At 40.0% G+C, this 14,685-nt stretch overlaps 2 protein-coding genes across 2 annotated transcripts in view; one reads left to right on the forward strand and one right to left on the reverse strand.

Annotated features, from left to right (window-relative positions):
- The window catches only part of POLR1A (RNA polymerase I subunit A), a 91,987-nt gene extending 89,309 nt beyond the window's left edge, over nt 1–2,678 (reverse strand). The window contains exons 1-2 of the mRNA XM_007954102.1: nt 2,602–2,678; nt 1,392–1,596 (exon numbers count right to left, since the gene is read on the reverse strand). Of these exons, the coding sequence (XP_007952293.1) occupies nt 1,392–1,596; nt 2,602–2,678 (282 nt within the window). The remainder of the gene's footprint in view (nt 1–1,391; nt 1,597–2,601) is intronic.
- A 267-nt stretch (nt 2,679–2,945) lies between these two features.
- PTCD3 (pentatricopeptide repeat domain 3) overlaps nt 2,946–14,685 on the forward strand; it is a 34,950-nt gene continuing 23,210 nt past the window's right edge. The window contains 7 exon segments of the mRNA XM_042782724.1: nt 2,946–2,962; nt 3,057–3,127; nt 3,130–3,244; nt 4,655–4,707; nt 4,817–4,853; nt 8,718–8,763; nt 14,316–14,384. Of these exon segments, the coding sequence (XP_042638658.1) occupies nt 2,946–2,962; nt 3,057–3,127; nt 3,130–3,244; nt 4,655–4,707; nt 4,817–4,853; nt 8,718–8,763; nt 14,316–14,384 (408 nt within the window).

Genomic DNA, 14,685 nt, shown 5'->3' on the forward strand with positions numbered 1-14,685 from the left:
ACTCCTCGGAAGGAAGGTTGGGCATTCCTACTTCCGTAGCGATACTGCCTCGGATACCCAAGGAGGGGTTGCTATGAGTCGGGGCTGACTCGATGGCAAATAACAACAACAACAATATTTTCTCTTAATGGACCTCTGGTAGCATAGTGTTAAAGCATTGGATTGCTAATCAAAAGGTCAGCAGTTCAAACCCACCAGCTGCTCCACGGGAGAAACATGAGGCAGTCTGTTTCTGTAAAGATTTACAGCCTTAGAAACCTTATGAAGCAATTGTACTCTGTCCTAAAAGGTTGCTATGAATCAGAATTGACTCGATGGCAGTGGGTGGGTTCATTTTCTCTTATGGTTTCATTTTTATCATTAAACTTTAAAAAACACTTTGAGTATATGTTCCAAGGTAGGGAACTATCTTTATTTCTTTCAAAGTATTTAATTAAGACAATTTTCTTTCCTTAATATGATTAACAGACAAGTAGCATGTGCATTCACACTGTCATCTACACAATCTTTTAAAATCCTGAGGGCTAAGTTGACATAAAAAGCTGAAAAATGGAAAAAAAAAAAAAAAAAAATCTGAAAATGTACAAATAGGACTCTACACAGTAGCTATATTCTTATCTTCTGTCTGGTCTTCTGGGGTTTGCTTTCCCTGTCACCAAGTAATAAGCCTGGAGAGCTCAAAGTTAGACCTAACCAAAAATCCAAACTTACTGCCATTGAGTTAATTGGACTCAGACCGACCCTTCTTTGGGTTTCCGAGGTGTTATCTCTACAGAAGTAGATTGCCCAATCTTCCTTCTGAGGAGTGGCTGGTGGCTTTGAACCACCAGCCTTCTGGTTAGCATTCAAATGCCTTAGGCACGATGCTACCAGAGCTCCCAAAGGTAGACCTAAAGAACCAAAAACCAAACTCGCTGCTGTCAAGTTGGATCCAACTCATAGCGACCCCTCCTTAGGTTTTCGAGGTAGTATCACTACCGAAGTAGATTGCCCAACCCTCCTTCCAAGAAAGGTAGACCTAGAGAACACCAAAAGTCACTCTATTGCCAAGGAGGCATCACCTAGATATGTGAAGGAATTGAAACCCTGGAAACAAAATGTTACGGGACGAACCTGAATACTCTTTCCACCCATGTGACTAGAATAAAACACTGGCTCTCCAACTGAAGTCAAGTCAACTGAAATTCATTTAGTTGGGGCTATAGGCCAAGTTGAATTCACCAGACTTGGCTCCTCAAGGATTTAAATCCCATACAAAAGAATGTTTCAACTCCAAAGCATCTGGAGATTAACCTTGTCATATACTTCTTGCAGGAAAAGAGGTGGTAATCACAAATCCCGCCAGCATCGCTGAGACACACACATACAGGGCAGCCCAGAGGAGGACCTACATCAAAAAGGAGAGGGTTGTACACCGTGAGTGGGAGCTCAATGTGGCCCAGGTGACCGGAGCAGTTGTTGAAGTCCTGCACACAGGTGGAGCACACCTCTTTCGAATCTGCAGGGCCCAAAGCTAAATCATACAGTCCATTCACAGATGGGTTCCCCAGGCTGTCCAAGTACCGAGGATTCGTAATGGATTTAACACTTAATTTCCTAGAAATTAAAAAAAAAAAAAAAAAGATGAAGAAAAAACTTTTATCAGCTTCTCAGAAGGTTCTTTTTTACGATTACAAAATGAAGTCAAATAATTAATTATTTAATAGCTGTCCCCTCAGACACACTGACAGCTCCCGAGGGCAGAATCTGTCTACCTTGAGCTACACTACACCCTAATACTTAAAGCAGAACCTGCACATAGTTCTTACTCAACGTATATTTTCTAAATGAGTAAGAGAGGGACAAAGCATTTAAAAAACAGATTTACTTCAAAATTTCCACTAAGTACATAGAGTGAAAAATGTTCTCTCGTTGACGTATTAATTTTTTTAATGGAAAGAGAACCTGAAGACAATATGGTACTGGGTCTGGTGAAAAGTTCCTAGAAGAGAATGCTAAACACTACCGTAATCAAAATTAAGACTAAAGAGCTGTTATGTGCCGTCGAGTCGGCCCCGACTCATAGCGACCCCTCCTTGGGTTTCCGAGGCAGTATCATTACGGAAGTAGGATTGCCCAACCTTCCTTCCGAGGAGTGGCTGGTGGGTTTGAACCGCCAGCCTTCTGGTTAGCAGTCAAGTGCTTTAGCCACTATGCCACCAGAGCTCCCAATAAAAATTAAGAGAATACAGCCAACCTTCAGGATCATTATTTTAGACAAGAGCAGACGAATTATTTAATTAGCCGCACAGAGGACATTATACCAGCTCCACAACCGCTTAATTAACTAGCAGATCGACAGATGACAATGCTGCGAAGCGAACTCCCTCAACTCTCACCAGCTCTCGCTCCCTTGCCCCCGCTACCTGCTCCCCCAATCACACCTTCTTCCTTGGCAGTGCACGTCGGCCCAGAAGCTCTCCCGGAACTACTGATCCCAAAAGGCCATGCGCCAAACAATCATGGACTCAGAGGATATGCTGGGTGCAAGACCTTCTGGGAACAGTAGTTCAGAGCGTCAAACTCAAGAGGAGTTGTGCATGCTTTCCACCATCTCCTTACTTGAGCTCTTCAGCCGAATACATCCCGAAGGAAATGCCCTGCAGCCGCCGCCAGGGCATGTTCTTGGAGCCCAACATCCTCCAGGTCAGCTACGAATTCCGACACCCAGAGAGCTGTTCCAAATCACCACCGGTAAATTCTTAACTCAACCTTCAGCACGCAGGCAACATGTGATTCAAACTACGCTTGCGCAGGAAAAACGCTAGCTGCGATGAGATTACGTGGACAAGGTCACTTCCACTGTAGGGGGAGAAAAGAAAAATTTCTTGACTTTCACTCTCTTACTTTGAAAACAATAAAAGATATATAAAACATAATCGCTCTGAAAAATTTCTACAAGGCCAATGAAGTTTATTGAGCCGTTAGCTTCTGTAATAAAATTTTTTAAGACATAAGGCTGTAACCTCCCACTTCATGATTGATTTCGTTTGGTTCCGTCCCAGCCTATAGTGAAGCTATTGCCCGCCTACCTGTTTCCCTCCCTCGGTGATCCTGAATGTCGGGGGCGGGATTTCCCAAAATGCTCAGCGAAGAAGTCAAAGATGGCGACCGTAACCGCTGTACGGTGGTTGAGTGGCCGCTGCAGGCCTTTCCTGCCGACTGGTCGAGGGGCTGATCAGTCTGGAGGGTTCCCCCGTTACAGGTAAGAGAAACCTGAGTCGTGTACGAAAAAGGCTCCAGGGTCAACTTAGTCCTACATTTTTACGGTTTCCCCAAGAGTACTATGGAAGTTGCTACGATAGAGTGAAACGCGCATGTGCATTTTTCGGCCCAAGTTACGATTGGAAAGACATTTTATTCATTTGGGAGATTATAGTTATCTGCAGTTCCCTAGAGTTAAGATTTTTAGTAAAAGATGGACCTTGCTTCTGTGGCACATCATTCTAGTGAGCGTGGCTTAGTAGCAACCCTACTCCTCGTTTTTTAAATACTATCTAAACTCCGTCGTTTGCACCCCTTGGGGGAGAACGCTGTACGTTTTCCCAAATTAAGAGAGAATATATGAGCGCCACTGTTTCTCTGATGTTACGGGGATGTTTAGTTAAAGAAATCAACAGTTTATCATAAAAGCAGGATCTGAGCAGGTCCACTCCGATTGGAATGCTGTGCTTGTTACAGTTTGAGACATCACTTTTTTTCTTTTTTTTCACTCAGTGGCTTTGGGAAAAATACAAGAAGCCTTAACTTGTAGTAGAAAGTTGAGAAAAATTTAATTTTGAACGCGGTGTTTGCTTCTTCCTCAGTTGTGTGACAGTGGACAGATTTCCTCATCTGTAGAGTGGAACTAACTCACTACCATTGAGTCGAATCCGACTCACAGTGACCCCCCTCCTTGGGTTTCCGAGGCAGTATCACTACGGAAGTAGATAACCCAGTCTCCTTCCGAGGAGTGGCTGGTGGGTTTGAACCGTCACGCTTCTGGTTAGCAGTTGTAGTGTTCAGTAATATTAAGACCCATTGCTATCTGTTGATGCTGACTCGTACTCTGTAGGATTTTCAAGGCTTGCACATCTTTATGAAGCAGACTGCCACATCTTTCTCACGGAGCTGCTGGTGGATTTAAACCTCCAGTCTTTGTGTTAGTAGCCAACTGTTTAACCACTACACCACCAAGGATCCTTGGAACTAGTACAGCCATCCAAAAAACTGTAGGTGAAGGTCGTTTAAATATTATATATGTAAAACATCTTCTCTTAGTGTTTCTCAAAGAAGAGAAAAGTCGCTCTGAGTGTTGCAGAAGCTTTAATGTGCTGTTCAGCCGTAGTCCTCCTTTTCTTTTTTAGTGCCTAGTGTTGACATTTTTTCTGCCCATTTCCTTTGCCTGACAGCAGTGGATTGTGTCTTCATGTCATGAGAAAAAAATAGCATAATTTGAGAGTTGATTCTTTCTGAAATATCCTCAGTAGAGAGAAGTATTCAGCATACATTGATATAAATTTTCCAGTCAGTTTGATCCATGGTATTGAAAAATTTGGACTCGAAATACATGTAGGTAGAGGTGAACTGGGGACTTCGTTAATGAACATTAACTTTTGTAATTTGTGTTTTGCAGATTTTATTCTGGAAGTGCACCCCTCCCAAAGGTTGAAGGAGCTGATATAGCAAGTATGTAGAAAGTCTATTTAAATAATTACATTTTTAGATCAACACATTTTATTTCTTTATAGTAATAATAGGAAACTTTGATTCACTTTGTTTTGCTTTTCACATTAAGGTGTTGAAGAAGTGGTCATTCCAAAAAAGAAAATTTGGTGAGTATTCAAATCAATGTTCATTCAACATGAGTGAGAGCTTATTATAGATGAAACATAATTTTAGGTGTTAGAGATACGGGAATAAAAAGCCAGACAAGGTCCTTGCCTCGAGGCACTTATAATTCTAGTAGAAGGGATTAGTCAGTAAACAGATAAACAGTTAATTCTTCTAGATGCTGAGAAGTGCTATGAAGGAAATGTGATGTGATTGGACATAAAGGGCTAGGTAAGGAGGCAGTGATATGAAGAGCAATGGAAAGCTTTCTAGAAAAGAGAAGAGCTAAAGTGAGGAAAGCTTGATAGTTGAAAGAACAGAAAGGAGGAAGGTGGAAAGTATTGAGTGAAAGGGAATAAGAGTTAAATGGAAAATTAAGAGATCTGTATGACATGATATTTGCATCATACGGGTCAATTATGAGCACTACCATTAGAATAACATTTTATGGAAATTATCTCTCATTTGATTGGGAGACCAGACATTTATGTTACTTACAGTCTTTAATGAAGTCAAATAAGTTGGTGTGGACTTCAAACTTAGCTTTTTTATTCACTGGGCATACTCTTGAATAAATTGTCTTATCATTATCAACCTTTGTTGAATATCTAAGACTTAAAACTTTTGCACAAAAGTCATTATAGTAATGCATTATTGAATGCATTTAAAGGCCCCCTCAAAAAGCCAGGCCTGAGTATGGCCTGCGTACTCATCTAAAAAAAAAAAACCTTTCCTAAATTATAGAAAAAGGAGAATGGGATAATAAATCTAACATGTAAAAAGGAAAGAAAATTGACAGCATTCCCACTACCCAGAGGCACATTGCTTAATCTGTACGTGCCATAGTAAGTTGAAGGTATTGATGATACCATCTTAAAAGGTTAAATGAGCATTTTGAACAGTGGCAGTCATGTTCGATAAATGATAGCTGTTATAATTTAAAGGCGCTCTGGTGGCATAGTGCCTAAGGCATTTAACTGCTAACCAGAAGGCTGGTGGTTCAAACTCACCAGCCACTCCTCAGAAGGAAGATTGAGCAATCTACTTCTGTAATGACACTGCCTCGGAAACCCAAGAAAGGGTTGCTGTGAGTTGGCTCGGACCCAACAGCAGTGAGTTTGATTTTTTTGTTGTTGTTATAATTTAAAGTTTTGGTATAAACTTTATACTTTCTATATTTAAAGTACTTTTTAAAAGATAAATTGCACATGAAAATTTTATTTAATAGAATTGAATTACATGTACCATTCTACTCTGCTTTTGATTTTTAATGATTACATAGTATTTCAGTTTATGACTGTATTCAGATTCATGCTTGTCTTTTCTGGCTTAAGAATCAGCAAGGGTAGGAATACACATTTCCTTGAATGTGGTGTTTCTCAGAATGGCATTCATGTACAAAGTACTTTATCAAACCGTTATGCCTTGTCTCTCAAAGAGGTACTACGGGGAATACAAGTGAAAGAGTATTTGGTACATGTTGTCTTAGGTGGATTATGATCTAGTTGGGTCATACGCAAACATAACTTTATATTTGTGTCACATGTATATGTAATAATCTTATATGTAACTAGTAGGAACCCAAGATATGATGTAAGTAAAAGTGGGATTGAGTAGTGCAAAGCAAGACTAGACATTCAGGAAAGAGGAGGTAGTATTTCATTAAGATAAATTTTGTTGAAAATTTAGAAATTTAGCTATACCTTAAAAAAGGGACTGTTGTCATTGGAAATGCTTGGGGGATTGGATTTTGTTAAAATGGCTTTTCCCACAGGCAATTCTTGTGAATCCTAAAATAAGGTAGGGTGGGGCACAAGCATGACATACTGAATAGAAGGAGGAGGGCAAGCAGGCCTGTGAAGAATGTTTTGTTAAAATAGGGGATATTAGGTAGTTGATTCACAGGATGGGCTGGCAAACTAAGATCTGGTTTTTATACTACCCATAAGTTAAGGTGATTTTTACCCTTTTGTAGTAGTTTTTGAAAATCAGAAGATGATTATTTTGGACATAAGAAAAATATATGAATTTCAGATTTTAGGGTCAATTAAAGTTTTACTGGAATGCAGCCTCACACATTTCTACATGTATTGTCTAATTTTGCTTTTGTACTATAGGGGCAAGGCTCAGTAGTTCTTCAACAGAGACCGTGTGGTGTACAAGCCTAAAATATTTATTGTCTATCCATTTACTTAAAAATTGTGTCAGCCCCTGATAGAGAGTGGTTGATTTCTAGGCTCAGGAATCCATAATTTCAGACCTGGAGGAAGCCATAGGACTGTGGAGTCCTGTTGCCTTATTATTAGAGACAAAGCATATTTTAAGGCTGTGATTTCCCAGGTCACACAGGTGCCATATAGAAGACTTTAATAAAAGCTGTATAGAGTCATTGTGAGTTTTCATATTTCATTGATGATATATGCCATGTTTTGAACAGGTTAATCTGAATTATATAGTAATTTAGGGAGGGCGGGAAGCCTAACTGTGATCAATGTGCAAATAAACTGGGCTTATAAAAGAAATGCATATTAAACTTGATCAGATTGGCAAGGAGAGATGTGGGGAAATGGGTGCTTAAATGCATTTGTTGATGGGGACTGTAAATTGGAACTCCTTTGGAAGAAAATTTGACATATTCAAAAGTTAAAATGTGCATACCTTACTGGTAAACGATTCTGGGGAATTACTTGCATGCACAAGAAAATATGGATGAAAATGTTCTTTATAAGTTGCTAATGGTAACAAATTGAAATGACCTAACTGCTATTAAAGGTATAGGTAGTGATTATTGTGCCATACAAAGCTGTGGTGACGCAGTGGTTAAGTATTTGGTTACAAACTCTGAGATGGTTTGAACCACCCAGCAGCTTCATGGGGGAAAGACCTGGTGATCTGCTTCCATAACGAGTACAGCTAAGAAAACCCTACAGAGTGGTTCTAGTCTTGCCACATGGAGTCACTGTGAGTCAAAAATTAACTCAGTACCACCCAAAAACAACATTTCGATGAATTAATTAGATCTGTCTGTAATAGTGCAGATAGTATAATCACTCTTAGATAAACAAATATAGAATGATGTATTTTGTGTGGAAGTATGTGTTTACAAAAGTAATTTTTAAAGTTGTGGAAGTATAAACACCAAATTCATGGAAGAATGGGGGTCACAAGATGACACCAGACACTTTAGCTTAACTTGTGATATTTTCATTTATTTTTTAAGGATAATATGATTGCATTTTAAAATAACTCTGTTAGAGAAGAGAGTTGGAGTGATCTGAATGCCATAGTTTTGTTTACTGGCTTATAGTTTAGTAAGATTTGAAGATGTGCTAACTTAACCAGATTTAGTTAGGGAATGCTGAGAGATGAGAGAATATGTATTTTGTCATTCTTGCCTGAAATTACGTGACTTCAAAAAATGGGTGGAAAACCCAGTAGATATTATACACATCTGACAATTATTAGTTTGAATGTAATACAAGATTTCCTGTATGATAGTTTATCTTTTTCAGGTGACATATTCTTATGGATGTTATGTTAGACTTTGTTTAGAAAAATACTTTTGGTTTGTTAAACTTACTATAATTATTTCCCTTTTGAAAATGAAACTTACTGAATATAGCATAGGAGTGAAAATGAAACCCAGGGTTTGCAGGGAGAGTATATTAGGAATGTGTACTCACCACCTTTAAGCAAAAAACTAGGCAGTTTTCTCATTTCCTGTTCTGTTACTACTTTGGTGATCTTGAGAGAAAATACTTCTTCTATTTGAGACTTGTATTTTTAATCGGGCAGTCTATTGAGTAGAATCACTTGGTTCTTTGATATGAGAAGCTCTGTGGTTAATGTATGATTCTCATTCTTAGGGATAAAGTGGCAGTTCTTCAGGCACTTGCATCCACAGTAAACAGGGTAAGTAGGACTTTTAGGGTTTTGTATTGAATATAAGTAATGTAATGTCCATACCTCTTTATTATTCAGAATTCAACTGCTGTGAATCTAGAGAGTTTCTTTGAAATTATCTAATTCATTCTTTTCATTTGACAGATGAGGAAACTAAGTCTTTTAAACAGTGTAAGTGACTGGCCCAGGGCTGGTTAGGATGTTAAAGCTTTGACTTTTGTCCATGTCTTTTGTCCCCAGATTCAGTGTTCTCTTTCTATATCAGTAATCTTAAATGACATCATCTGAAAACTTGTTGAAATGCATGTTCCTGAGGGATGGTTTGGGTGTGATGACTAAAATTCAGGTAATGGTTAGAACAACCTGAAGAAATACTGCATCTGCCATGCTAGAAATAATGCAGCAAGTAAGAATGTTAGTCCTGGAACCAAATGTTTAGTTGCATAGCCAAGCACTAGCTTTGTGATCTCGAGCAAGTGACTTTACCTTGGAATGCTTCTGTTTCCTGATCTATAAAATGAGGATTGATTATAGCACCAAAATCAGGGTTAGGGTAAGAATTAAGTGAGTTACTATATATAAAAGAGTTTAGGACCAGTGCCTGGCACCAAAAAAAAAGGTTCAGGAAATGCTAGCTACTTCATTATTTCTACTTTTCTTGTTGATTTCTTTTTACTTTTCAAAAATTACTTTGTTGGCAATTCAGGAATAGCGTTTAGAGTCTGATAGATACACTGAAACCCTGATTGTTTATCATTAACTGGAAACAACTTTTAATTTTGAGTCTAGGGGAAGTAATACAAAATAATAAAGTCCCTTCTGCCACAATATGGATACTGTTCTGGTTACCTAGTGCTGCTCTGAGAAGAAATGTACCATGAATGGGATGGCCTTAAACAGGAGTTTATTCTTACAATTTGGAGGCTTTAAGTCCAAGTTCAAAGTGCCAAGCTTTAGGGGCTGGGTGAAAAAGCCTCTCAGCCTTGGGCTTCAGCTCTGCCCCCAGCTTCTGGCCCACTGAAGCTAGAGGCTTTCTTCACTCAGACAGCTGCTGGCTGCTGAGGCTGAGAAGCCCAAGATTGACAAGTAAAAAGGCACAGTCCCGATGTTACCAAACCACACGGCAGGCCATTAACTTAAGTCCATCGTAAGTCCCAAGGTTGGCAGACCATAGCAGGCTGCTGAGCAACGACAGGGCTACGTGCAGGGTCCAAGTGTGCCATAGGCTAGAGACCATTCCCAAGGCTTCTCCTTATATACAGGAAGCAAACCACATCCCAAAGGCAGCTACTCAGCTGCCTGTGGTAGATCCCACCATGGAGTCGATTGCCAGTCTCATCATGGGGAATAACTACCACCAGCCGCCTAGCCTCTCTACCAGGCCCAGCCAAGTTGACACACAAACATAACTACCACAGATACTGACCCTTCAGACCATTATCACAAATATCCAGAGTTTTTCTTTTATTATAGATGTTAAATATGGGATGTTAGGTCAAATGTGTACTGATACACTTTAGCAGTTGCTAAGGAAGGGTTTTTTAATACTGTGTTTCCCCACTTGCAAGGCATTGAGATTTTCAGCAGTTCACTTATCTATAAATAGGCACTTGAAATGTAAACTATAAGTCTTTGAGATGGTCTTACTCTTTTAATGAGACTGGTGCAGTGTGTGTGCTGTGTGCCATTTAGTCGGTTCCAACTCCATGACCTATAGGAGAGAATAGAACCACCCTATAGAGTTTCTTAGGCTGTAATTTTTACTGGAGCAGATTACCAGGTAATTCCTCCTGAGTGACTGGTTAGGTCAAACTGATGACCTTTTGGTTAGCGCCCAAGTGCTTAACGATTGCACAGCCAAGTCTCCCTGAATGGCCCGGGGCCACCTTCAAGTCACAAGTAGAATTGTGTGACATACTTGCCCTTAAAATGTAAGTAATTATTCACCAATTGTATGTTGTACCCTTGTAATACTTACCAAGCACTGTAGCAAACCAGATAGAAATAGATTCTGACTCATAGAGACCCATAGGACAGAGTAGAACTGCCCCATAGGGTCTCCAAGATTGTAAATCTTTATGGAAGCAGACTGCCTCATCTTTCTGCAGGTGGTAGGTGGGTTTGAACCACTGGCCTTTTGGTTAGCAGCCAATTGTTTTAACCACTATACCACCAGAGCTCCTTAGCACTGTGCTAGACTGTAGAATTAAGACACATAATCTGTGAGTAGGGCTTAGAGAAGGACACTGAAAGATAAAATGAGGATTTTGGTAATGGAGACAGTTACCCTGGGCTATTATAGAAGCACTGAGAAAGAGGGTTCTTAACCCAGAGTAGGAGAGGACTTCCCAGAATAAGTGATAATTGGACTGATGCTTGGAAAATGAGAAGGAGGTGGTAGTGGGAAAGAGCTTTCCACCAGAGGCACCACTGTGAACAGAAGCAAAAGATGTAGGCTAAGTAGTAGTTTCATGTGGTTGGAATTGAGAATTTGAGAGGTAGAGGAATGAAAGATAAGGCAAGATCATGAATACCATACTGAGGATTTCTGATTTTTAGCTAAGTCCTCTGGAAAATGTTAAGCAAATGCTTTGTTTAAGCATGAAAGAACAGGAAAAAAAAAGTAGAAGAAGTTTTATGCATTTGTCTGACATAATCAGACAAATTTTAGAAAAGAGAATGGGAAATGTTTCCACCTGAAGGTATGATAATCATGTCAAAATGAACATGTCCAAAACCCTGCAGGCCTACTCCTTGCACGTTTTTTGCTGTCACAGTAATGAGGGAGTTGTCTTTGGCTCTCCTTTCTTTCATGCTGCACATTAGCAAATCCTTTGTTTCTTCCTTCAAAATAATCTCTGTTGGAAGTCCCCACGACCATTCCCAAGCTCAATGATTTACTAGGAGGACTCTCAGCTATAATTGTGTTTATGACTGAGATTTATTAAAGCAATGGATTACAAAGCAAAATCAGCAAAGGGAAAAGTGCATTGGGTAAAGTCAGAGGATTCCAGGCATAAACTTCCAAGAGTCCTTACCCAGTGGAGTCACACACCAAAACCAAACTCTGCTTTTGAGTCTATTCCAACTTATAGTCACCCCCTTTGGGTTTCCAAGGCAGTAAATCGTTATGGAAGTAGATTGCCCCATCTTCCTTCTGCAGAGTGGCTGGTGGGTTTGAACCTCTAACCTTCTGGTTAGCAGTCCCTGTGCCATCAGAGCTTCTGTGGAGTCACACAGGCACAGTTTCTTCCAGCAGTGAGTTGTGATGTGTGTGAAATGTGTACTAGGAAAATTCATTAGAGACTCAGTTCCCAGGGTTATTACTGGGGACTAGTCATGGAAGCAAGGAGATCTGGTGGCGTAGTGCCTAAGGCATTTGACTGCTAACCAGAAGGTTGGTGGTTCAAAATCACCAGGCACTCAGCAGAAGGAAGAAAGACACCAGTCTGCTTCTATAGAGATATATGGCCTCAGAAACTCATTGAGGTCGCTATAAGTTGGAATTGACTCTGGCAGTGGGTTTGGGGCTTATTGGGGGTTTTAGTCACATGACGTAGGAGGAGTCCCTAAGTGGTACAAATGGTTTTAATGTGCTGCACTGCTAACCGAAAGATTAGAGGTTGTAGTTCACCCAGTGGAGCCAAAGCCATTGAAAACCCTGTGGAGCATCGTTCTGTCGTGGCACACATGAGTTGCTATGAGTTGAAATCAACTTGACAGCCATTAGTTTTGTCAGGTAGGCACCCTCTGCCTACCATGTAACAAAATTTCATGCTTCCAGAAGGAAAGCAGTTGTCTAACAAATATCTACATTGTATATTTTCGGCAGTGACGCACTCTTAACAATTCTGAGAATGATGAGAACCCTCTCAAAATAATTGAATGGGAATAAGGGGAGAAAGTCTGTGGGTTCAATTTTAGGGTGGTTAGTGCCAGTCACAGCAATGGAGAAGATAGGAGGAAAAGTAGGTTTGTCAGGCAAGTTCAGTTTGGGGACAAATTTAGTTTGAGATGTCTGTACTATAGGACCAGACTGGAGAAGTTGTTTCTCTGAGACCATGGAGAATGTGAAATTCATTGAGAGAGAAGAGTTGAGAGGCAAATAGAAAGACTAAGTCCAGTAAGTTAAAAGAAGTCCAGCATTTCACCAGAATTAAGAGTTTTTGTTTAGATACCTAAGCAAGTATCTAAGGGTGATAGAGAGAAACAGTGGCAGAGGCATGGATCAGTTTTTGTGTCATCAGAGTAGTCCAGAGCAGTTAGCTTAGAGCTGCTCTCTAACTTGCCTTTACATACCTGCTACATCTTGCTAGAGAGTGGTATGTTGTCATTGGGTGCTGTCAAGTTGATTCCGACTCATAGTGACCCCATGTGACAGATTAAAATTGCTCCATAAGGTTATCTTGGCTATAATCTCTACAGAAGCATACTGCCAGGTCTTTGTCTTACAGAACCACTGGGTTAACAGCCAAGCACTTAACTGAAGATGAAATGAGTGTGGAGGGAGAGGGACTTTGAAAGTGGCAGCAGGAAGCTAGGAGAAATATAGTGTGTGTGTGTGTGTACATATATATGTATATAAATAAAAGGTCTGGTGGCGTAGTGTCTAAGGCACTTTACTGCTAACCCGAAGGCTGGTGGTTCAAACCCACCACTCCTTGGAAGGAAGACTGGGCAATTTACTTCCCTAGAAATACCGCCTCGGAAACCCAAGGAGGGGTCGCTGTGAGTCGGAATCGACTCAACAGCAGTAAGTTTGGTTTTAGGGTTTTATATATAGACTTCAGACCCCAGATATGAGCAACCTACCATTGAGAGCTGCAGGTGAGCACTTCTCTCGGGAGAGTCTAGGTCAGTAAGATAAGCTGGCAAGAGTACAGTCAGAATAGATTATGGGTGAATTTTTTTTTTTTTTTTCCTATGAAGCAGATGTTCCCAAAGGCCCAGGAAAGAGGATTCAGAGAGAGAAGAGGAATAGCAAAAATAATTTTGGGACAGTTCCAAGTGTGACCTTTGGTTGTGCTAGGGAATTGATTTTGCAAAGAATTCTACCTAGAAAATTTCCAGTATAGAACCTTAGGTAATAGGATGTGGAGAAACCGCTGCTGTTCCCACTGAGGGCCCAGTAGTATCCTTGCCCATTTGGAAGAGGGATTCTAAGATGAAGTTGAGCATGGTATGAATAATGATCATGCTTTGAAGGAAAGCCTAGTCCAGCACTAGCTAATTCAGAGGATTATTACTTAGAGTTTGAAAATGCAGTAGTTCTGATGATAGCAAGACTTGGCTCTTAAAAGAAGCAGTCTATAGGTGAGCATTTGTTGACTTTAAGTTCTGCATAATTATGCCCAAGTCTTGAAGAACTAAGAGAACAGTATAGATATTAGCGTATGTGTTCTGTGTGTGTGTGTATGTGTACATACACATACATAAATAGTTTACATGCATGTTACATATATAATTAAAACTTCTTTTACAGAATTTTTGATCATCACTAGAACTCACAAAGTCCTCTTAATAAAAATCTAGCTTAAGTGACTTCTCTATCTTCTCCACAGGACACCACAGCTGCCCCTTATGCATTTCAGGATGATCCTTATCTCATACCAACAACCTCTTTGGAATCTGTGAGTATTTTCATGTAACTTTTCTAGTATTGTGTTTTATTTTGCTGGTTTTGGGTACAAGAATGCATATATTACTTGTGAAACTGTTAAGCTTGTAAGTGCTGATAAAATTGGTAGACTTTCTGAAACCTTTTACTGGTTTTACCAAAAGTTTTAAAGAGATTGGCTATGGAGAGTGTTGCTTGTGGTTTTGAATACTTAGGAGCCTTTCATAGTTTAAATGAACTATACATTTAGTGTTCTGACCTCCTCTAACCCTACAAGAGGAAGACAGGATTACCAGCAGTAACCCAAGGCCTAT

The sequence above is a fragment of the Orycteropus afer genome, unplaced genomic scaffold (genome assembly GCF_000298275.1).
Source record: "Orycteropus afer afer isolate SDZICR_OR568_19922 unplaced genomic scaffold, OryAfe1.0 scaffold00431, whole genome shotgun sequence".
NCBI lineage: Eukaryota > Metazoa > Chordata > Mammalia > Tubulidentata > Orycteropodidae > Orycteropus > Orycteropus afer.